Source organism: Orbicella faveolata, unplaced genomic scaffold (assembly GCF_042242905.1).
Source record: "Orbicella faveolata isolate gen_17 unplaced genomic scaffold, um_ofav_v1 contig_15, whole genome shotgun sequence".
In the NCBI taxonomy this organism is placed as follows: Eukaryota; Metazoa; Cnidaria; class Anthozoa; order Scleractinia; family Merulinidae; genus Orbicella; species Orbicella faveolata.
This window is the reverse complement of record NW_028301542.1, coordinates 1,520,736-1,544,277: the sequence shown is the minus strand read 5'-3', so window position 1 is coordinate 1,544,277 and position 23,542 is coordinate 1,520,736. Positions and strand designations below refer to the sequence as shown.

Genomic DNA, 23,542 nt, shown 5'->3' with positions numbered 1-23,542 from the left:
GAAAATGTCTGCGGTGATAACACTCTTTAGAACGGTCGGCAGGCGGTCGGCATCCGGTTGTTTTGCAAGCGCGAGACAAGTGTTTTGTTTTACAACGCATCAGGGTTCATTATGTCAGCTTACAATTTAACTCTGTGGTTTGCAATTACGGCCTTTCCCAGTTAATACTTAATGTGATTAACCGTTTTGGTCGTTTTGGCGAATGATGCGTCGATTTCTTGAAATTCCATGCCGGATGTTAGCTCGTACAGCCGTACAGCCTCGTGTTCTCGTTGCTTTGATTATTCAATGCGCGACAATGGCAACTGAAGTCGTCGAGGTCGCCGAGGTCGCAACTGAAAGCGAAGAGGACGTAGTAATTAATTGCGAGGCAATCTTCTATGAAGAAGGAAAGGAAGGGGAGAATTTCAGAAAAAAGAACAAGTTTCGTTATAAGGTAAACAATCGTCTTCTCCACTGAACGTGAACTCTTTTTACGAGACAAGAAGGTCACAATTCCAGAAGTAACATTTATTCCGCGTTCCACAACTAGCACAGGGTCGTCCAAGGTAGTCAGTCACCCAATGCAAGATGTACAGGATCAGTGACAGAGTTTTTCAAAGTCAAGGGAGATATCAGTACTCGTTCAAGTACATGACCCACATACTTGGCATTTGGTTAGTAGTAAACAGAGTATAATAGTATAGTACAATATACCGTTAGCGTTATAATGGTATGTTTAATATTAACGTACAATGTTATCAGAATATATCACAAGTCTTGCTGACGTCAGCTTTCATATTGTGGCCCCTATATACGTGCGGTTTCGGTATTCGAGAAAAAAATCCGATGCGGTTTGCGATTTTTGGCGTATTTCTGTGCGATTTTGCGGTTTTCGGGCCCCCCTTACGTCCCACAAAACTGCTTTATGTAATAAATCTGTTTGCTGTTGTCTATGATCTTGAGTCTTGTCTACGAAGTAGATGCTCAACTGTGAGGTTTCAGGGGTTTTCGGGATATTTCGGTGAACAAATTAACGGGATACAGGACATTTTGGGGGAACATTAATGGGATATCCGATATTTAGAACAGATATCCCGGGATGTCGAGTAGGAGAAGTCATAAGTTTTGAAATTGGAATTAATGAGTTACTGAATATTTAAGCCAAATATGTAAGGAATAATCAGGCACCACCCCCCATAAATCAATTCCGGAATGTTGATATCTGAACTCGCCATTCCAGGTTCTTGGTCAGAAGGACGATCTAAAAAGCAAGCGGGTGAAACTAAATCAGGAAAATAGGATAAAGGGAAACATAACAAGCAGTTATTCTTCGAGCCCCCGTTGAATACGAGGTGGTCCGACTGTTTGTAACAACTAAACGACTCGCTGCGTGAAGTTGTATTATATAGTCAGACACATTACTTGTACAGTTGGGCAAACCAGGCATCAATGACTGTTCTGACTCACGCACACAGTTAATAGATACACCCTATACTCTGGCTAGTTCAGACATCAGGATCACAGTGCATAGCGGCATTCATATCAACAAAATTTGCAGCCTTGAATAGCTAAGCGTATGACGCAATAAACTTGTATTGTATTGTGTTGCGTTGTTGTATTACTGTGACAGTTTTACGTCTCTGACGCATGCGCGCTGCTCAGTAAATAAAATCTCGAACTCGCAGTCGTATTCGGTGTCGGAATTAAACGTGTCGAATTATTTCTGCGGTTGAACGAACCAAAGACCTGATCAGTGTTCTGACTCAGGCACATAGCCAATAGATACACCGTATACTCTCCCTTGTTCAGACATCAGGATCACAGTGTATATTGGCGTTCTTACTTTATAGAATCAGCTGTGAATCAGGACAACGAACAACGATTGCTAGCATGGCAAGCGTCCAAGCGGTAGTACATGGGGTGGGACTGGATCCAACATCAACAACGGCAAATAAGTCTACGAACAAATTTTACTCGCCAAAGGCCGCGGTGCAGGTGCTCACTTCTCTTACTATCTTTCTTTCCTATTCTGCCATTTTGCATGATATAAGTTCATTCCCGACACGCATACTAGGCATGCTAATCAGCATAAAATGTCAGTGTCAGCTTGCGACTTCGTTCAAGCACGATCGTCAAATTCGCGTGCATAGATACGAGGGACAAAGTCTTCACCACCACGATACTATTTTACCCTGAGTCACGTAGATAAAGATCATGACAAATCATACTTTACACCAATTTATTCCGCGATATGATGCCTTGACAAAGTTTCTTTGAAAAGGAACTCTTTGTTCAGTTCAAGGGTTAATTCATCTTTTGCTGCCACAATTTAAATAACAATAAGGTTGTATTCGTGCAGGAAATACCGCAAGTGCTTCGTTAAAATCTCAATGTTTTGTTCGTTCGTGAAATATTGTTTTTACCTCTCAATAATAAAATTCTCCGTTAAAAGCCGACATTTTCAAACTCTTCCGGTTTCAAGAGCGTTTTTGAAAAGCTCCGTTTTCGTGACGGTTTAAAGCTGTGTTTTCAAATTTCTCCGACGTAGTGTGGACGTTGTCTAACTCTCTTGTCCATATATATTCGTTTACACAGACAGAGTACATCGGTTCAGGAGCTGGCTACTTCACGTCGAAATTCTCTATTTCCGAGGAAAGCATAAAATTTATTTGTCCTCGAGCCATCGAGTCTGTCAAGTCCATTCCCGTGAAGGTCGGTGATACATTCACCATCACTGATTATGGTTGTGCAGATGGAGGCACTTCCATGCCACTGATGTACGCATGCGTAAAGGAACTGAGGAGCTTGTATGGGGATGAGTTAGAGGTGCAAATTAATTACGAGGACAAACCAGAAAGTGACTTTAAGTCGCTCTTTTATTTTCTTCAAGGTAGGAGGAAACTTGTGAATTAAAATCATAGCAGAAGCTTATAAACTTCTGTTTGTACTGAAGAATAACCTTTTACATCCAACCTCTCGTTTCCAGAAAGAATGCGACGGATATACGCATGTAGAGGTTACAACCAGTAATCCATTGTAAAGGATGGCTGCAACAGAATGAGTTTTCTTTCCAATGCAAATCACCCATTGTCAAGCAGGTCGAATGAAAAACCTCAGACCTCAGTGTTTTAGCAACTTTCACAATATCTCCTTGAAAACACCATCTTGCCACCTAGACTAAAGGGAAACACCATATTAAACGTTGGCATGTAATCCGAACATTCTTTGTGTCTTGTAGGTTTACTTCCAGCTCCATCCAGCTACCTCACCGATTTCCCAAATGTTTTTGTGTCTGCGACGGGAACCAACTTCTACGATCAGTGTTTTCCCAGTGGGTCTGTAAACTTTGGGTTTTCCTGCATGGCGGCTCATTGGCTGAGCCAAAAGCCCTGCAACTTAACAAAAGCAGTGCTGCACAGTTTCTCTGAAGATCCGGATGAGAGAAACGAGTTTAGTGTACAAGCCGAGAAGGACTGGGAAAGGTTTCTGCTGATGAGAGCAAGAGAACTATCTATAGGTAAGACAAAACTACCAGGAATATTTAGTTATTGAAAAAGAGATAACATTTTCCGTTATATAAACACGATCGGAAGTTTGGGAGTGCGAGAAATTATGTGGAAATATTTAGTTTCGGCGAGACATATAAAAGTGAGTTCATAGTTGCATGACACTGCTAGAGGCTGTTTGTTGTCTTAGTTTGGAAATGTCCACGTGAGCTTTGAAAAGAGATCGAAAAGCTTCGGAGGTATTAAATAATTCTAATTTAACGTGGAGATGAAGAGGATCCCGTCGTAATGTTAATTGCAGTTCTGTTAAAATTGAAAACGATTAATTTAACGCACCTGCGTTACGTGTGTTCAAGAAACCTCGTTTCCAGGGCTTGGTCCTTCTTTCTCTTCCGTAGCTGTATCTTTAGCCTAGCCTAGTTCCTAGTCCTCAATATTTTGCCTCGGTCAATCGGTTTCGAGTCACGTGGTTCGTCTCAGATACGTCACTGAAATCAATTGACAGTGAAGGCCTGAAAGAAACCGCGCAGTTTAGCCGGGATAACCAAGTCTTTTGAATTTGGACGTAACAAGAAAACACAAATTTGAGATTTCTAGAAGTACCGTTTCCTTTGTTTAAAAGGTGGAAAGCTGGTGCTCATTATGTTTATGCGGGATGATGAAGATGGCTACAATGATGTTGATGGGGGTACTTCGCAATTTCCACTCTACAGTGGACTGTACAGGGTGTTGGAAAGCATGACAAGAGATGACATCATCACAGAGGTAATATAGCTGTATACAATTTCCACGTTTTTCTCTCCCTCATACGAACAAGAACATCATCATGGTGACTTAAAATAAACAGTACCACAGGAAAGTTCTGCTGGATAGCTTTCATTTGAATGATCATACACTAGGGCTTCATTCACAGACTTAAAAGTTAGAACCACCTTGTACACTATAATAAACAGCACCACATCAAAGTACTGCTCAATAGCTTTGATTTGAATGGTTACACTCTAGGATTTCATCTACAGCCTTAAAAGTTAGAACTAAATGTTTGAATTAAACGGTCGTAGTCAAGAGTAACAATCACAAGTTATAACCACCTTTTACAGCATAATATTAAACGTTACCACATGAAAAAACACGAACATGGTGCGCCACTAGCGTGACCCACCCCATTCACCTTGATCGCTTTCCCAACACAGGATGAGAAGAAGGAAATGACAATCCCCGAATACTACCGAACGCGGAAAGAACTGATTAAGCCATTCATGTCAGATGAATCGCCAGTCAGAAAAGCAGGTCTGACTCTTGTCTCTGTGGAGTGAAAGGAATTTCTATTGCCAGAAACGAAGCTATGGCGAGAAACTGGAGATGAAAAGCGAGTCTCGAGAATGCTGACCGAACAAACACGCGCGTGGAGCAATTTTATGCTTTTATCAGGTCAGTAGAGTTAGTGTTAAAAAATACGATTAAAAATATCTCGTTACTGGCTTTAAAAACTATTACATAATGTTTTTTTTCGGGGTGGGGTGGGGGGGGGGGGGGGTGGATAGTGTTAATGCCTACAGACCAGCCAAGTGGCCCATATAAGGCCGGAGCTCATCCCGGTTTCTGTAGCATGAAGCGACTAGGAGTATTTCTACTCTCCCCTGGACGGGATGCTATTCATCACAGGGTTACTCCCAGCATTAAATTTGTCAGTACCCACTTATACACCTGGGTAGAGAGAGGCACAGTGAGAGTCTTGCTCATTGAAGAACACAACACGATGTCCCTGGCCAGGGCTCGAGCCCGGACCACTCGATCCGGACTCAAGCGCACTAACTATGAGGCCACCGCACCTCCAACAGGACGTTTTAGATTAAGGGTTAATTAAAGAAAACTTTCTGGCGAACAATGTAGTAAGTTTCCCTAAGTTAAAAGAATAAAAAAAAGGAAGCGTTGAAACTGGGGACGAGATGCTTCGACGTTTATCGTCACCTTTTGCAGGAAAGGGGGCTTAATTCAAATTTTCCGACGAGCTTCCCCAATCTTTTCACATGGGAGTTTCCCTAGGGGGGGTTCGCGTCACAAGTGGGCAGTACGTGAATGTCCGGTCATGATCGTGACTCCTTTCATTTATATATTTTTCTCTTGACAGCTCTGAACGGCAAGCGTTCCAGCCAGGAGAAAGCAGACATTGTGAACGAGTTTTTTGAACGTTTGGAATCCGAGATACTGCGTTCCCCAGAGGATTATATGGCCAGTTTTTGGAGCACATTTTTAGTTATTGACAAATCAAGAAACTGATATACACGGCTTTAGAGTAATTGGGAACTTGGGTATGGTTTAATATATAAATGAGCGTATCTAATGAGCTCATTATTTTCAAGGAGTATTCAAAAGCAACGTAAACGGTGTGGCTAGAAGTGTATACAAATATGTGCTGGATCTAGGAGGAGGAATAAAGTCTCTGTTCAAGATATTGTAAGTGCAAACTGCTTTATGTAATAAATCTGTTTGCTGTTGTCTATGATCTTGAGTCTTGTCTACGAAGTAGATGCTCAACTGCGAGGTTTCAGGGGTTTTCGGGGATATTTCGGTGAACAAATTAACGGGATACAGGACATTTTGGGGGAACATTAATGGGATATCCGATATTTAGAACAGATATCCCGGGATGTCGAGTAGGAGAAGTCATAAGTTTTGAAATTGGAATTAATGAGTTACTGAATATTTAAGCCAAATATGTAAGGAATAATCAGGCACCACCCCCCATAAATCAATTCCGGAATGTTGATATCTGAACTCGCCATTCCAGGTTCTTGGTCAGAAGGACGATCTAAAAAGCAAGCGGGTGAAACTAAATCAGGAAAATAGGATAAAGGGAAACATAACAAGCAGTTATTCTTCGAGCCCCCGTTGAATACGAGGTGGTCCGACTGTTTGTAACAACTAAACGACTCGCTGCGTGAAGTTGTATTATATAGTCAGACACATTATTTGTACAGTTGGGCAAACCAGGCATCAATGACTGTTCTGACTCACGCACACAGTTAATAGATACACCGTATACTCTGGCTAGTTCAGACATCAGGATCACAGTGCATAGCGGCATTCATATCAACAAAATTTGCAGCCTTGAATAGCTAAGCGTACGACGCAATAAACTTGTATTGTATTGTATTGCGTTGTTGTATTGCTGTGACAGTTTTACGTCTCTGACGCATGCGCGCTGCTCAGTAATAAAATCTCGAACTCGCAGTCGTATTCGGTGTCGGAATTAAACGTGTCGAATTATTTCTGCGTTTGAACGAACCAAAGACCTGATCAGTGTTCTGACTCAGGCACATAGCCAATAGATACACCGTATACTCTCCCTTGTTCAGACATCAGGATCACAGTGTATATTGGCGTTCTTACTTTATAGAATCAGCTGTGAATCAGGACAACGAACAACGATTGCTAGCATGGCAAGCGTCCAAGCGGTAGTACATGGGGTGGGACTGGATCCAACATCAACAACGGCAAATAAGTCTACGAACAAATTTTACCCGCCAAAGGCCGCGGTACAGGTGCTCACTTCTCTTACTATCTTTCTTTCCTATTCTGCCATTTTGCATGATATAAGTTCATTCCCGACACGCATATTAGGCATGGTAATCAGCATAAAATGTCTGTGTCAGCTTGTGGCTTCGTTCAAGCACGATCGTCAAATTCGCAGGCATAAAAGCGAGGGACGAAGTCTTCACCACCGCAATACTATTTTGCCGTGAGCCACGTAGATAAAGATCACGACAAATCATACTTTGCACCAATTTATTTCGCGATATGATGCCGTGACAAAGTTTCTTTGAAAAGGAACTCTTTGTTCAGTTCAAGAGTTAATTCATCTTTTGCTGCCACAATTTAAATAACAATAAGGTTGTATTCGTGCAGGAAATACCGCAAGTGCTTCGTTAAAATCTCAATGTTTTGTTCGTTCGTGAAATATTGTTTTTACCTCTCAATAATAAAATTCTCCGTTAAAAGCCGACATTTTCAAACTCTTCCGGTTTCAAGAGCGTTTTTGAAAAGCTCCGTTTTCGTGACGGTTTAAAGCTGTGTTTTCAAATTTCTCCGACGTAGTGTGGACGTTGTCTAACTCTCTTGTCCATATATATTCGTTTACACAGACAGAGTACATCGGTTCAGGAGCTGGCTACTTCACGTCGAAATTCTCTATTTCCGAGGAAAGCATAAAATTTATTTCTCCTCGAGTCATCGAGTCTGTCAAGTCCATTCCTGTGAAGGTCGGTGATACATTCACCATCGCTGATTATGGTTGTGCAGATGGAGGCATCTCCATGCCACTGATGTACGCATGCGTAAGGGAACTGAGGAGCTTGTATGGGAATGAGTTAGAGGTGCACATTAATTACGAAGACAAACCGGACAATGATTTCAAGTCGCTCTTTTATTTTCTACAGGGTGAGGGAAAGGCTATAAAATCGAATAAGTAAGGAATAGGAGTTATAACCTTTTAGATGGACGGTGCCAGCTTTTTACGACCTTTACTGCGACTAAAATATGGAATGAAGTGGCTTTGATTCTTGTTCTACATTTTTAATTCTTCATTCAGAGAGGAAATGTACCATTAAATTGTCTTTACGAAGAACGACGACCTCACAACAACGAGCTCTATTTTCCTTTGTTCTCACAGATATATTTTTACAGATATTTCATATTAATAGAGTTAAAGTTAAGTTGAGAGTTAAAAAGGGCAGGCAGGCAGGTGTAAAGATATATTAATACAAGTTTCAGGTCGAGACATAGATACACACCCACACACAAACCAATACACATGCAACACAAACCACGTAGTGAGCGCTAAATAAGTACTCTATTAGAACATTTGGCAATGCTATCGAATAGAAGGAAAGTAGAGCAAATAGAACCTAATGGAAAGAAAAACTAAAAAAAAAAAAAGACAAAACAAAACAAAAACTCCATAACTTTCAAACGCAATTCAATGATCTGCTTTGTTTGTAGGTTTACTTCCAGCTCCAACCAGCTACCTCACCGATTTTCCAGATGTTTATGTGTCTGCGACGGGAACTAACTTCTACGATCAGTGTTTTCCCAGTGGGTTTGTTAACTTCGGATTTTGCTTCTTTGCGGCTCAGTGGCTGAGCCAAAAGCCTTGCAACTTGATAAAAGCAGTCCTGCATTGTTTATCTGAAGTCCCGGATGAGAGAAACGAGTTCGGTAAACAAGCCGAGAAGGACTGGGAACGGTTTCTGTTGATGAGAGCAAGAGAACTATCGAGAGGTATGACAACAACATTGTGAAAAAAAACTTGCAGTGAGGGATAACATTTGCCAATGGTAGCAAGGCTCTTATAAATGAATGAGGTTACTGAACTTACTCATCGCCACTCTTTTTAGTGCAGAGTGCACTACTGGGATAATTTGGGTGTTCGCCTTTCGTTATCAATTAAGTAAGGACGTTCGAGTATTTTTTTTTTGCGCATCCTTACGGCGTACGCAAAGTCACATGCCACCTCATTCATCGAGCGCGCGCTAAGTAATAAAATGAGCAATGATAGGGCAGCTGGCCATTGCTATAGCTTTGCCTACATTTAACGATCTTGGACGTTCGGTGACCCCTATTTTTCTTTTGATGGATCATTTTCTCTACCGATTTTCTACGTTTAGCGAAAAAATGAAGAAAATCTATCTGGTAGAAGTTCAGTGAATTGTTTGCAAAATGCATCATTGAATTCCGTTCTTTTTCAGCTCTTCGTTTATCTGCGCGGCGGTTTCAAATGCCTCTTGAATGGTTAAGTTTTGTGAAAACGTTGGCAACATTTGGAATTATTTACGCGACAGACCCACTTCTTCAAAATATGACTGAGATCGTTTGCCTCCGTTGGCTCACCTTCGATATTTTTAGCGGAGGTCTCCCGGCCTGAAGAGCCGCCAAGCGGAGCCCCATACCCATATAGGAAAGAAAGGAAACCCATGAATTGATTTTTTTATGGTTATCATGGCTAGCGGTACTGCTCGTGGGCGCGTACGCACGACGACGACGGAGTCGTGTAAGATAGGGGCCATACTCCAGCTAATAGGATGACAGAGACATGCACCCTAGGTTTATAGCGTCCTTCTTTGATTATTGGACATCCATGTTATGGTCAATCGACACCTGTCAAACAAGGTTCCTGCTGACCAATATCACGTGACCATATCGAGGGCTCAAGTTTAGAGCTCACCGAGGATACGTGTTTTTTGCAGTTGACCGCTGACCAAAAGCTAGTTTGCGATTGGATCTCGGGCTCATGTCAGGTTACCCTGTTGTAAACAATGCCGGGTTGTTAACGCTAACCCAGGATTACAAAAACATATTTAAAAGCTGGAGGTATTATATGAGTTCGATGTACTTTTTCACACGAAACTGAGTGGGGAAGTCCAAGTTGTCATGTTTTACTGACTGTAAAAGACACACATCGGCGGGCGCTGTTATTCATCGACAACAGACGTATTGGATTTTTACACAAACAAAACTGAGCAGCATCTACAGACTTAAACTTTACTGTCACTTATTGGGCCCTGATAAAACACCAAGCATTGCTTACAATTCAGGCGAAACGCAAAGTTGCAATTATTTTTTTTCTTACTGTTCGGTTGAGATAGACTCTGGCGAAATCCTGGTAAGCGTGTGGCAAGAAAAGGGAAACTTTGAAGTCCTGAAACACTGCTATATCAAAATGTATCCAACTAGTTTTTTGCTGTTTTCTGGAAAAGCTGTTAATTTTCAACATGTGTGAAACTTAGAGTGGAGTAATGTGGAACTCTTGTAAAAGAAGCAGCGGAACGCAACTTGGTCAGTGATATCATAAAGCGGCACATAACTAAATTCGACACTGTCTTACTTCACTCAGACTGAAGCAGCTTACGACGAAAATACTGGAGTAAAATTCCAACAGACATGAACGTATTGAGTTGTGGGCCAAAAGCTTCAAACATTTCGGGAATTTCGGACTCCATCTCCCCGCGCTACATCCGCAAAAATCCTCGCAGCATGTACGCGCGTGTGCCGCACGGGTTGGCGCAATTTGTTCTAAAAATAGAAAAATTGTCCCATGTCATACGGACAGCCCCAATACTAGAAATGGCGCGCGCTTACGGTCTCCGTCCCCTATTAAGGCTCCTGCTAACGTTTAACGAATTGACGTCAGTTTTTTTTATGCGTCTGTCCTCTTATTGATGATAAATTGCGTCATAACATTGCCAAAGTGGCTCTGGCTCGTGGTTCCGTAGTAAACTTGACGAAATTTACTATTAATAGGAGGACAGACGCATAAAAAAACTAACGTCAATTTGTTTTTTACAATAACAAGACCCCAAAATGGTCAAATGCCGGAAATAAATGAGGGGAAAAGACGCCGTAAATTTGCCGTAAACCAAGATAAGTGAGTGTTATTCAAAATGACGCGAACATTGTCAAATAGCTTTTCTCGCTTTTTGATTGGCTACTTAAAAAAAGTCCATAAAATCTCATTGGTTAAAAAGTTGACAGTTTGACAGCTGAAAATTGAACTTAAAAGCTTGCATAAATGTTACATAAATTGAAATTTCGTCCGTCTGTACTCTTATTGACGATAAAAATGAGCCAATCAGCGCGCAAAATACCTCTTCTACAATATTACAAAGTTATATATAATTTTCCGGAAAACCGTGGCACTCCTTGTGGTACTAGTCTCTTAAGAACAAAGGCAATTTGCTCTAAACGCATACGCGGATTAGTTAACGTTAGAGTCGACTTTATAAAACGTGGAAGATACATTTTATATGGGATCGCACACAAACGTTGAGTGCTTTCCTTGTGGCAGAACACATATAGGACGCATGCGTTGTAGCATCTACCGGGCTTCGCCGTATTTTATATGTCGTGTGATTTTCCCAGGGATAGAGCGTATACACGCACGTGTTCAGCAACAATGCAAATTTATTGGAACAAAAGAAAGTGTTAACATAAGAGAAGAGTTGAACTCCCACAGAATTGGTTTGGTACACCAACATGGCCGCCGTTTCATTGTTTTGGAACACCAATATGGCTTCCATGACGTCATAGTTATATTGCGGGAAACGTGACTTCTCCCTTTTTATTGCAAAGAACGCTTCTGTGACTGTGTATCTTCTGGTTCGGTTCAAGAAATGTAGTCTTCTTTTATAACTTGCAAGTTATTGTGTTTGCTTATTCATCGTATTATTGAATTTAACTGAAATGAACGAAAAACAAAACGCCACAGTAAAATTCAAAGCTGTCTTGACAAACGACCATTGTAAGCGTTTCGCACTATCTAAGATTGTTTCACTTGTTCTGGATTATTTCAATATGAAAGGAGGAAGACTGGCTCTGATTGCTCCCGTGAGTGAAGTAGATTACAACAACAGCACCAACATCGCAAAAAGGACCAATTTTGTGAGGAATACGTCCTCGTTGTCTCCACTCTACAGTGCAATGTATAAGGTTTGGGAGGGCATGGCAAAAGACAACATCATCACAAAGGTAATATGAAGTATTTACAACACAACCTTATAAATCACATCCAGTTTGAATGTTCCCCTTTTAAATTATCCAACTTTTGAAAGTAGAATGATAACGACCGCTGCAGAACACACCCGATAGGAAATTCGTCGTATATTTTGAGCAGGGCATAAGGGAAACACAGAATCGGGTTTTCTTTTTGTACATATATGAAGAGGAAGGGGAGAGAAAGGTATGATAACTTGCAAGTATTAATTAGTGAATATAAGTAATAGTAATTGGACCGAGTGGAGTATAATTCAGGGAGTAATCGCGCGAATAATTTCAAAATCGGACGAGCGCGAAGCGCGAGGCCGATTTGAAGTTACGAACACAATACTCCCAGAATTGTACGACACGAGGTCCAATTACTAATTAATCGTATCTATAACAAATTTCGGAATTAAAAATATCTTTTGAGAACTTCTTTTGAGCGAAAACGTCTGTAGCGCGTTTCACAAGTTTTGAAAACTGTAGGAAACATTGGAAAGAAAGACAATAAAACGCGCGTAATTGACGTGCGAATCACGTGGCCAATTACAAAAAATTCAAATTGGATACCTGTAATTGGACACCCACGTGATCACGCGCCGATTACGGGGCAAATAGGCGCGCGGAGAACCAATTACGATCGTTATAGATACGATTAACTTCTTCATCAAAACTATCACAAAATTCTCGAACGTGATTGGCTATCAGCAGCCCGATTTGAGCATTAATTGGACACTGTACGCGTCATGCTTGTAATTAGACATTGTAATAGGACAGTGTACGCGTCATGCCTGTGTAACTGGACAGTACGCGTCATTTTGCGCGCACTGTTGCGGTGCACTTTGTTGAGTAAACTGCTGCGTTTTTCAGCATTGATAACGACGTTTAATCGTTCAGCGCTCAATCGATGGTTTATTCGTTTCTCGATTTTTGTCATAGTTTTGATTAATTGGTAACAGGGCTTCGCGTCGTCCAATTCAGTCTGTAATCATACGCGTGATTGACAAATCGGACTTCCGCTTCGCGGTCGTCCGATTTTGTTAATCACTCGTATGATTACAGACCGAATTGGACTCCACTCAGTCCTATTACCCTTATTAATACATAGGAAAAAAAATCGATTCAATATCAGGTTCTTGATCGTTTATACCATAATTGTTTTTCTTCCACAGTATGAACTGAAGGAGATGACGCTCCCGGAATATTTCAGAACGCAGGAGGAACTTACAAAGCCATTCATTTCAGACGATTCTCCAGTCCGAAAAGCTGGCTTGACACTTGTTTCAGTGGAAATAAAAGAGTTCCCGTTGCCAGAAAAGAAGCTTTTGCTAGAAACTGGAGACGCCAAAATAGCTGCGAGATTTATGACTGAGCAAACTCGCGCTTGGAGTAATTCCATGTTTTTATCAAGTAAGTCGAATGGTAAATTAGATATGAGGAGTATTTTGGTGTTAAAAAACAGACGTCCTGAATTACAAATAATCAGTGCAAAGAAAACATGTACGAAAACATCTTCCAATATACATAATAGTCTGGCTCAATCAAAACAAGTCTACATGTTATCTATGTAATGAGTTTGCAAGCTTTGGCCATGCTTTGAACACAATTTATGTTAAGGCCAGCTCCTCGGGCGAACAGGATGGATCAAATCCCGTGCTGTGATTGGTTACCCGAAGGGGCAAGATGGAGCAGCCTGAACTGGCCGCTCGGGATTACCCGCTGTTTCCCGCAAGAAAATTGTGTTCTTTCTACCGATACAATGAATCCTTTATTGACTAAGCTTATTTCAGGTCATAGCCGCCATATTGACCTCACGCTTCGTCAGTGGCCCATATTTCTTATATGGCCGTGTCCTGCAAGGACTGGGAACTACCAAAGTTACGAACGTGATTATGAGCTAACTGATCAATATTGACCGCCATTTTGTCTGTTCGAACTTAATTTTGGCCGAGCGGTCTCTGTCAATCATTTTAAATTCCACCATTTTGCAATGATTTGAGATTAATTGACATGCTCTTACTTAATCAGAATACAGAAATTGTTGCTGGGAATTGAACCATGCATGAAATAGAACTGTATGCTGTTTGCATCCTGTCTGAGAGCACGTCAATTAATATCCGACACCGTCCACATTGCGCCGGAGAAATTTGAAAACGCATCTTTATTTCTTCGGTTAGGCCTACCGTCCACACTAATCCGTAACCGGAAAACGGAGTTTCCCTGACCGAGTTTTCCACAAACACAAATCCAGAATGACCGCAGATTGTTGCGTTTTCAAATTTCTCCGGTGTTATGTGGACGGGGCCTCAAACACTGCAAAACGTTGAAATTCCGTACACACTAAACAGGAGGAAATGCTGCGCCTGGGTGGTACTGTGATGAGACGAGCTTAATTTCTTTTTCCTCTCTAGCGACATAAAAATCGGCTGGCCATGATTAAGGCCGATATTTCTTTTTCCTCCCCGCACTTAATAGAAAGACTTCGATACAAGTCATTATCACATTCTCATACTTTATTTTCTCTTGACAGCCCTTGATGGCCAGCCTTATTCTCCTGAACAGAAAAAGGATATTCTGAACCAATATTTCTATCGTTTAGAGGAAGAGCTGTTGAGTTCTCCAGAGTATTACATACTACTCACGCTGTGGAATGCATTCGTTATTATCGAAAAGTCATAGTCTGTGAAATTAGGACTATTTATAAGGATTGCTTCTGGATCATTCAAGCTATACGCAGGAATTTGGAGAGCCCGAAAGGCGCGCACACGTTGCTAGTGTTACTAGAATATTTTTCAAATATTGAGGTATTGATACACATCAACCATGCTACATGTATTACATCAATCGTGTTTTAGTATAAATCTACTAGCATTCTATCGTAAAAGTCGTTCCCTTATTGGCTACCCTATTCGCTATCTATTCTGTTGTACACCGAGTTGTACAACTGTAGCGTGTAATCTGGCCGTGTGCGGTTGTTAACAAAATGGCGGTCGTTTCCTTGGTTTTCAAAGTGTCCGATTAGAAGATTTAGGCCAAGACTAGTAAATTTTACTTGAACGACTAGTAGATTTATACAATTTCAATGCGTAATAGAAATCTCCAGCCTATAATCTAATAGTTGTTAAATAAAACACGAGTGGAAGTTTGTTAGAACGACAAACGTTGTAGGTTTTAAAAAGATATAAACATTACCATTTAGTAAATCATCATCTGTCGTTTTCGAAGTGCTATCTTTGCCTAAGAGGTAAGCATCCCCGTTCTTTTTATATGATGGTTTCCCCGGGTCGACTAGAAAAGAGCATACATGTGCATATTTTGCGTCTGAAATTGGGGGGGGGGGGGGGGGGTGGGGGGAATAGAAGTATCAGCATTTTGCGATATCCTTTTCTTAAGTAGTACAATTACAACCTTGCCGACCCCGAGAGATTACTCGCGTTTAGTTTTACCTTTTCAATGCCAACCTTGAAAGTCATTTAAAAAGAAAGTACCTCAAAAGCACAGTTAACTACGGTCAAAAGTAGAGAGAGAGTAGACAGCCATATTATAGGAAAGAAAGTTTTGTTTAATTTTGAAACACATGTTAGCACTGTCCCTCCGGACTGGCTATACCTCCAATTCTATCAGGTGAAATTTTTCTACCTAAATTTGACTCTGTTTGGAGAAAAAGTCACGCGGGTTGTGTCACGTGATCTGTTTGGCTTTTTGTCGTGGGATCTTTGTAGTATATATTAAGTTTGACTCTTCGGAGATTTTATATTGTTGTTTAGTTTTTAACGGGTACAAACATTCACAGTTATGAAAACGTGAAGTTGTTTTGCTCTTGTTTGCTAGAGTTAAGTGATAACGAGCTATTAATTTGCCTATCTCATAATCCCGCCATTGTTTATATCATATAACTGACTCCTTTGCTGTGGATAGTTCATACGTCAAGAATGCTGGTTCATAGTAACTCTACGATGCAAATGAAGTAAAGTTTGCTTGCGTTATCTTTTTAATAACGCAGTCCTAAGAAAATACGCGTGCTCATTGGTTAAATATCGTGTTTCTCAGTATTAAACAATTAGATTTTGAGCTCGAGGTTTCTATCGCGTGATTGCGCCCTCGTGTCACGCATAGAAATCGAGAGCGAATAAATCGAGTCGTTCAAAACTTTATCTTACTCCTCTTCATAGAGACTTCGAAAAAGCCAAGAAGCAGCCGTAATTTTGTTAACAAGGGCACACTGCTACGCTATTTACAATCTATCACAGAATAGATAGTGAGTAGCTTAGCCAATCAGAGAACGGCATTCGTGATAGAGCGCTAGCAGATTTATACTAAAACTCGATAGAAACACAGTACATGTTTTCTATTTCTTAATCGTATAGTGCAGTGGAACCCCGTTAATCAGGTCACCACACCCTCTATAATTAAGCGGACACCAGCTTGAGTCCCAAACTTTTCTTCCCACATTTGCTGTAAACTAAACCTGTATTCAGCGGACACCTCTGTTAAGCGGACGCCGACACCAATATTAAGTCATTTTGTTGAACAAAACCTGCAATAAGCGGACACTTCAAGGGCATTTTACCTCTAAAAGTTCAGCTGAGACTCCTTTAACATTGTTCAGCGATGTCGTTTAAAGCTAAGTGATTATTCTAGATTGATGCATTGACTGACTGGACATTGTGCTATGAGCAGTCTTTGATCTTACACTGTGTTACACTGTGTTACAAAAGCGTTAATAATTAACTATTATTGCACAACATACATATAGTAGACCTGTTTTGAGCGGACACCCTGTATTAACTGGACACTAATGAGGGTCCCAAGGGTGTCCGCCTAATACAGGTGTCACTGTATACTAATTAATCTTTGGTTGCCACATTAATAATAAAAAGGCTAGACTAAGAGTAATCCCACTTTCGCTTAATACTTCGAGCGTGAAGAGAAAAAAACAATTCAAAGCGCGAGAAAAAATGGCTGCGCTAGACCTTGGAGCGAGAACGAGCTTCTCATCCCTAGATTTAGCGCGGCCAATTTTTTTTTTTTTTTTGGGGGGGAGGGGCTTTTTTTGCATCACCCTCGATGGACTAAGCGAAAGAGGGACCACTTGTAGTCTACAATAAGGTTACATTTATCTGTACTGCATAGGAGGGTAATTATTTTTTCAGATTTTTTCTTATTCGCGAGATAATCCGTCTCAAAGTACGTGTTACCATGTGAGTTTCGTAGATGTTTCCCAGGCGCCGCTTAAGATGTTCACAAGAGTGGAATTGACTTCACTTGATTGGCTAATTCTAGATATTTCTGAGATTTTTCTGAAGCCCGGACGTTTTCGATACGACGGCAAATCGGGCGAAATGGCGTCCTTGACGAGACGAGGACGGCAGAGAGAGGCGTTTTGAGTTCTCGTTCGCATACTTGATCGTGTAAATTTACTGTCGGTAGCCGTCCCAGCTCGTACTGTCCTGATATCTCAATAATAAGGCCCATATGGGGGATTAACTCTCTTTTTCATATATATTTGTGCTGATTTGTGCCCACAGACCGAGTTCTTCGGTTCAGGAGCTGGCTACTTCACTTCGAAGTTCTTTATGTCCGAGGAAAGCATAAAATTTATTTCTCCTAGAGCCATCGAGTCTGTCAAGTCCATTCCTGTGAAGGTCGGTGATACATTCACCATCGCTGAGTATGGTTGTGCAGATGGAGGTACCCCCTTGCCACTGATGTACGCATGCGTAAAGAAACTGAGGAGTTTGTATGGGAATGAGTTAGAGGTGCATATTAACTACGAAGACAAACCAGAAAGTGACTTCAAGTTGCTCTTTTATTTTCTTCAAGGTAAGGGCAAGGTTATGAAAACAACTAAATATAGCACATTTTAATTCAAGGAATGGAAAAGACAAAGTGCCCAGGTCCCTCGAAAGACCAGGTAGGCCATAAAGTTTTGAAAATTTAAGGTGGTTCTTCACCTTATGAATAGGAACTTTTTAAACTTTACCAAAAGTTGCATTTTAGCTTTCTTATCAAAATTTGGAAAATATTAAAACATTTCACCGTGCCGTTTTTGAATTATAAGCCCTTAAAGCTATAATTAAGGTTGCTTTTTGCAGGTCATATTGTTGCTATGGTAACCTATTATGTCACGATAATGATACCAACCAGTTCTCCAACAATTGGGCAGTTTTTTGATACCATGATTGAAGCATCAACTGATAAAGTGTTGTTATAATGACCCATCAAAATATGTCTTCGAAAGCGCAGAAACTGTTTTGAGCCACCTTAATTGCACTTTGATCAATTTGGTATAAAACGACCTCGATGATTGTGCTGCATTCTCGATTCTTCAGTAAGTTACTATGATTATCAGTTGAGTAAGGCCCGACGAAAGTTTGGTGACCAGGTTTTAACGTTCAACTTGTGTTGTTGTCATGGGCATCTGGCTCCGTTTCCAGTTGCAACTTGTCGGCCTTTGACGTCATTGGCAGCAAAGCGCGCGAAATTGCCGGGACGATATTGTTACCATTGGAAACGGGGAAAGTTGCCCGTGGCAGCACCGTGATTTCAGTGCAAAACTTTGTCACCAAAGCTCTTTCTTTAACCTTTTTGTAGCCAATTTCTTCGATAACTAGATTTTATATTTCTGCTACGTTCGCAGAGGGGAAATGTATCAATAAAGTATTTTTAAGGAGAAAACATGTACACGCGTACGCCCGGTGACCTCAACTGAAATCCAAGGACTGCACTAACCATTACGCCACAGCGCATCCCCAAAGCAAAATCCGCGATTAACGTTCATTTTAAGGATCTTTGTTTGTAGGTTTACTTTCAGCTCCATCCAGCTACCTCACCGATGTGCTTGTGTCTGCGACGGCAACCAACTTCTACGGTCAGTGTTTTCCCAGTGGTTTGTTAACTTCGGAGTCGAAGCACAAAACTGTACTTTGGACTCTTCTTTGGTCTTTCCCACACAATCAGATATTCTCGAAGCGTCAACAGTCAACATTTACCTTATCTGGTAAACAATTTCTCTCATCGTCTCGATTTTCGACTCTCGAATCACAATGAGAGAAAAAGATCAGGAAATACTCGTAGTCTGCTCGTTTATTAATTTTGATTCATTATTTTACCTTTTATTACTGTATGTATCGTGGCATCATATCACATCAGCGCACAGGTTTGTTTGTGTGTGTGTGACACAGGCGCATGTGTGTGGTAAGCGCGCGTGTCTGGCACTTGCGCGCGCTCGTGTGTGCGTGTGTACAAGATAAAAATAAAATGACATGCCTCCTGCCATGGTATGCTGCTCCTATGTACTCGTATGTACTCTGTGTTACTCGTATGTTACTCGCATGTTACTCGTATGTACTCGCATGTAACTCGTATGTACTCGTATGTACTCGTATGTTACTCGTATGTACTCGTATTTTACATGCATGTTACTCGTATGTACTCGTATTTTACATGTATGTTACTCGTATGTTACTCGTATGTACGTGCTTGTGTGGTGTTTTAGTCGCGATCCTTTTATATTGACAACATTAAATGCATCCAGTCCTTGTGTTTACTTCACGTTACGTATATTTATTTGTATGCACTCTACTTTGCGACTACGTGTCCCTAAACAAGCTGTGTTACTTTGATAAATGTTTTCCGACAGATTAAGTCTATTCAGAAAGGAAGAAATTGAAATGACTTGCAAGCATTGTGCTGTGATCAGTTTGAGTGACATCTGATCAACGGGCTTAAACGGAGTTCCTCAGGGTCACATTCTTAGGAATCAGTATCCAAGACAAAATGACAAAGGCCCTTTAAAGAACGTTCCATGATTGGTTTGAACAAGCGAAAAGATTATCATAATAAACAGCCACGATTCCAAAAAGACCTAAAAAAAGAAAGTCACAAGACTTCATTGTTTCGAGCTGAGTTCGGCGAAAACCTTGCTTTACTCACTTGTTTCTGAACACGACATGGATATCAAAACGTTGCTCCATAATCTCCGTGAAGAAGTGTCCTGATCAGTGAGTTCGGACATATTTACCGATCCAAAACAGCTGCCATGCTTACACAGTTTCTGTCTGCACTGCTTGAAACAATGGCATAGGACGAGCCATGGCCGCGACACCATCAGATGCCCGAAATGTCAACTTGTTAGCAAAGTACCTGAAAGTGGTGATCTGAATGGCTTGATTGATGTGCTGGCAATAAACGAGTGCCGAAGCAGCCAAGTGAGATGTGGGAACTGCGAGAAGAAAAGCTCCGAGACTTCTTACTGTTTCCACTGTTGCATATTTTATTGTCAAGAGTGCGTAACTGGACACAACATCATGCGAAACAATAAAGATCACCGTGTTCTGGCGCTGAATGACTTTCAAGACATGGACTATGAGGATGTGCTAAAGCGACGTACCTGTGTTCTGTGCAAAGCAACGGCACGAGAAAGAAGAGCTAAAGTACTTTTGTAGGAACTGTGAACTGGCGGTCTGCCAAACTTGTGTCACCCTCAGCCACAGCGGCCATGCTTTAAAGCACATAGAAGAAGAAGCTGAAAGACAAAAGATTGAAATGAAATCAATGATTGAAACACAGAGGCGTAATTTACAAGCAAAGATGGACGCTGTTACTAAACTTGATGAAGACTACGCGAAGCTGATACAACAATGCGAAGAGGTGAAGAGAGACGTTCAGGGAACTGTGGACAATTTAATTGCCAATATTGAAGCGGAGAAGCAAAATATTTTTGCAGCTGTGGAAGACCAAACAAAGAAATCACTCGACAGTCTAACAACCCAAAAGAGCGAAAGCGAGAATCAAATAGAGGAGATCAAATCATCGTTGGATAAAGCTGACAAAGTTTTGACACGAAGTGCAAACGCTGAAGTCGTTCAAGTGAAAAAGTCATTACAAACAATCTTGAAGGGAGTCGATCAAACTACTAAGCCATCTAAGCGTGATCTCAAAGGTCTGCCCATTTTGGTTTTCGTGGAAAATCAAAAGATGTTAGAGACTGTCAACGCCGAAGAAATTGGAACACTAAAACTACTGCAGCAAACTGAAGCAAGTCATTCTGTCGCTGAGGGCAAAGGACTCGAAGAAGGAACTGTTGGAGGTGAAGAACAGTTTGTTGTGACCACAAGAAACGCAGAGGGAGAGCAGTGTTACGGTAAACATGACCGTGTAACGGTAGAGATCACGGACGAACAAGGAGGAGAATGCGCGACGGAAGTACGAATAAATGACAATAAGGATGGAAGCTACAAAATCTCTTATTCACCCAAAGATCAAGGCAAATACAAAGTGACAGTAAAGGTAAACGGAAAACATATTTGTAAAAGCCCCTTTTCTCTTCAGGTTAAATTGTTTCACTTAAGACCTGTTCTATCTTTTGGAAAACAAGGTTCGTCTGTGGGAATATTTAATTATCCCTGGGGGGTGGAAGTGAATGTCAGAGACGAGATAGCTGTAACGGATGGTTTAAACCAGAGGGTTCAAGTCTTTAATAGTGATGGAAAATACTTAAGATCCTTTGGTCGGGAGGGACACAACGCGGGTGAATTTGATTATCCTACCGGAATAACTTTCCATAAAAATGGAAATATTTTCGTAGCAAACAACGGAAAACATCGCATCCAGATTTTCAGTGGGGAGGGTGAGCACGTGGGTATGTTTGGTGGGTATGGAAGCCTTGATAGTCAACTCTCTAATCCTTGTGGTTTATCTGTAGACAGTGATGGAAATATCATTGTTGCTGATGCAGGTAACAAACTCATTAAAATCTTTTCTCCTGATGGCAAGTTTTTAATGAAGATAGGTGGGCAGGGCTCTTTTACTTATCCTATCCACTGTGTTCAGTGTGATAGATATCTCATAGTGCCAGACTACGAAGAACATTGTATAAAGGTTTACGACAGATATGGAAACTTTCAGTACAAGTTTGGAAAACAGGGTGGAGGGGACGGGGAGTTAAATAAGCCCTGTTTTTTGTCAGTGAACAAGTCAGGACAGCTGATGGTCTGTGATTCAGGTAATAATAGAATACAAGTGTTCGAACTGAATGGGAAGTTTGTTGGTAAGTTTGGAACAAAGGGCAGTAATTTAGGAGAATTTGGTTCCCCGCGGTCTGTAGCAGTTCTAAGTAATGGCCGAATTGTTGTATGCGAATGGCTTAACCATCGCCTTCAGTTGTTTGAGTGAAAATTTAGTTGTTCTTTTCAAAAAAAGATGAGACTGTGGCTAACAGAGGGGAATGGTTATGAAACCCGACAACGTTTTTTGTTGTATGTTTTTGTTCTCTTTTTTTTACCTTGACTGAGCACAAAACATAATAGTTGTTTAGTACTGACTGAGGAACCAACCAACAGAAACGTTTTGGTTACGTAATTCATGCATAGTGTATGACGAAAAACAAAAGATTGTACGTAGGCGTGGACCATCCAAAACTGATAAATCTTGGCATCTTTGTTTTTTCCTTTGATTTTTTGCGAGATTCATAGTCATTCCCCTCTTTCAACTTTGATGAGACTGACCGGCTATTATTTGGTTGTTCAAAATAGATTCATATTTATGTTAGGGTTTTATTTTTAAATGTCATGTTTGTTTAATTAGGATGTGACACCTCTCTGTAACAGAACTGATGAAACCAACCCTGGAGAGTTATTTTGCCTCCCCTGGGGGAATTTTGACGTACCTCTTCTCTGGGCAGGGTCTCTCTGGGCCCCTACAACTTTTTTTAAAAAAAATCCCAGGTCAGTTATATTTCTTCCTATATATGGTGTAGAATGAAATGTTAGTTTCCCTCGAGGGGCGTTTTCCCCTGCAAGAAAATGCAACGAGTTTGCCAATGATTCCGTTCTTGTTTCTTCAGGTATACAAAAAAAACAAGCACATAAATTACGGTCAATTTTCCGAACTCTCAAATGGCGTTTCAAAGCATCAAAATATTCGGGGAGGGGGGGGGGGGGGGGGAGGGAGGGGACATATCCCGAGGGGACATGCCCCAAAGAAGGCAAATTTGCGGGAAACCCTTGTATTTGGTTAGGATGAGTAGCTACACCCTCTTGCCGTTGCAAGAGCTAGATCTGATTAGAAAATTAGTATTACTGTAAACGTTTTTCTACCTGAAGTATTACGTTTCAAAGCATCAAAATATTCTGCGAGGGGCTGGGGGGGGGGGTGGGGGGGGGGGACATGCCCCGAGGAAGACAAATTTGTGGGAAAACCCTGTATTTGGTTAGGATGAGTAGCTACATTCTCTTGCTGTTGTAAGAGCTAGATCTGATTAGAAACCTAGTATTACTGTAAACGTTTTTCTACCTGAAGTAAGTTTTATTATATGACAAAAGACGGAATTAAATTAAAGCAGTTCACGTGAGTAGTAAAGATAAACGACCATAGATTTATTGTTGAGAAAAAACCTCTGCCAGGAGTTGAAACATAATACTCTAAGGGCAGTCACGTGCTATCAATTGATTTTAAAGGAGCAACTATATCGGTTTTGTTGCCTTTAGCGTGATTTCCGAGCATATCTAAGCTTTCAAGAA

The 23,542-nt window shown here is 41.0% G+C and overlaps 3 protein-coding genes across 3 annotated transcripts; all 3 read left to right on the top strand.

The window, feature by feature from the left end:
• The first annotated feature begins 1,660 nt into the window (after positions 1 to 1,660).
• Positions 1,661 to 5,994, top strand: LOC110069090 (uncharacterized). The gene is made up of 6 exons (XM_089287833.1): positions 1,661 to 1,977; positions 2,578 to 2,872; positions 3,221 to 3,499; positions 4,111 to 4,253; positions 4,682 to 4,919; positions 5,620 to 5,994. Exons 1-5 carry the CDS (start codon positions 1,873 to 1,875, stop codon positions 4,802 to 4,804), a joined length of 945 nt encoding a protein of 314 aa, XP_089143959.1. The 5' UTR covers positions 1,661 to 1,872; the 3' UTR covers positions 4,805 to 4,919; positions 5,620 to 5,994.
• A 715-nt stretch (positions 5,995 to 6,709) lies between these two features.
• LOC149113073 (uncharacterized) lies at positions 6,710 to 15,229 on the top strand. Its single transcript, XM_089287830.1, has 6 exons — positions 6,710 to 7,033; positions 7,634 to 7,928; positions 8,490 to 8,768; positions 11,845 to 12,011; positions 13,193 to 13,430; positions 14,551 to 15,229. Exons 1-6 carry the CDS (start codon positions 6,929 to 6,931, stop codon positions 14,697 to 14,699), a joined length of 1,233 nt encoding a protein of 410 aa, XP_089143956.1. The 5' UTR covers positions 6,710 to 6,928; the 3' UTR covers positions 14,700 to 15,229.
• A 4,446-nt stretch (positions 15,230 to 19,675) lies between these two features.
• Positions 19,676 to 22,956, top strand: LOC149113072 (tripartite motif-containing protein 2-like). The gene has a single exon (XM_089287829.1). It carries the CDS (start codon positions 20,568 to 20,570, stop codon positions 22,194 to 22,196), a length of 1,629 nt encoding a protein of 542 aa, XP_089143955.1. The 5' UTR covers positions 19,676 to 20,567; the 3' UTR covers positions 22,197 to 22,956.
• Positions 22,957 to 23,542: the final 586 nt, after the last annotated feature.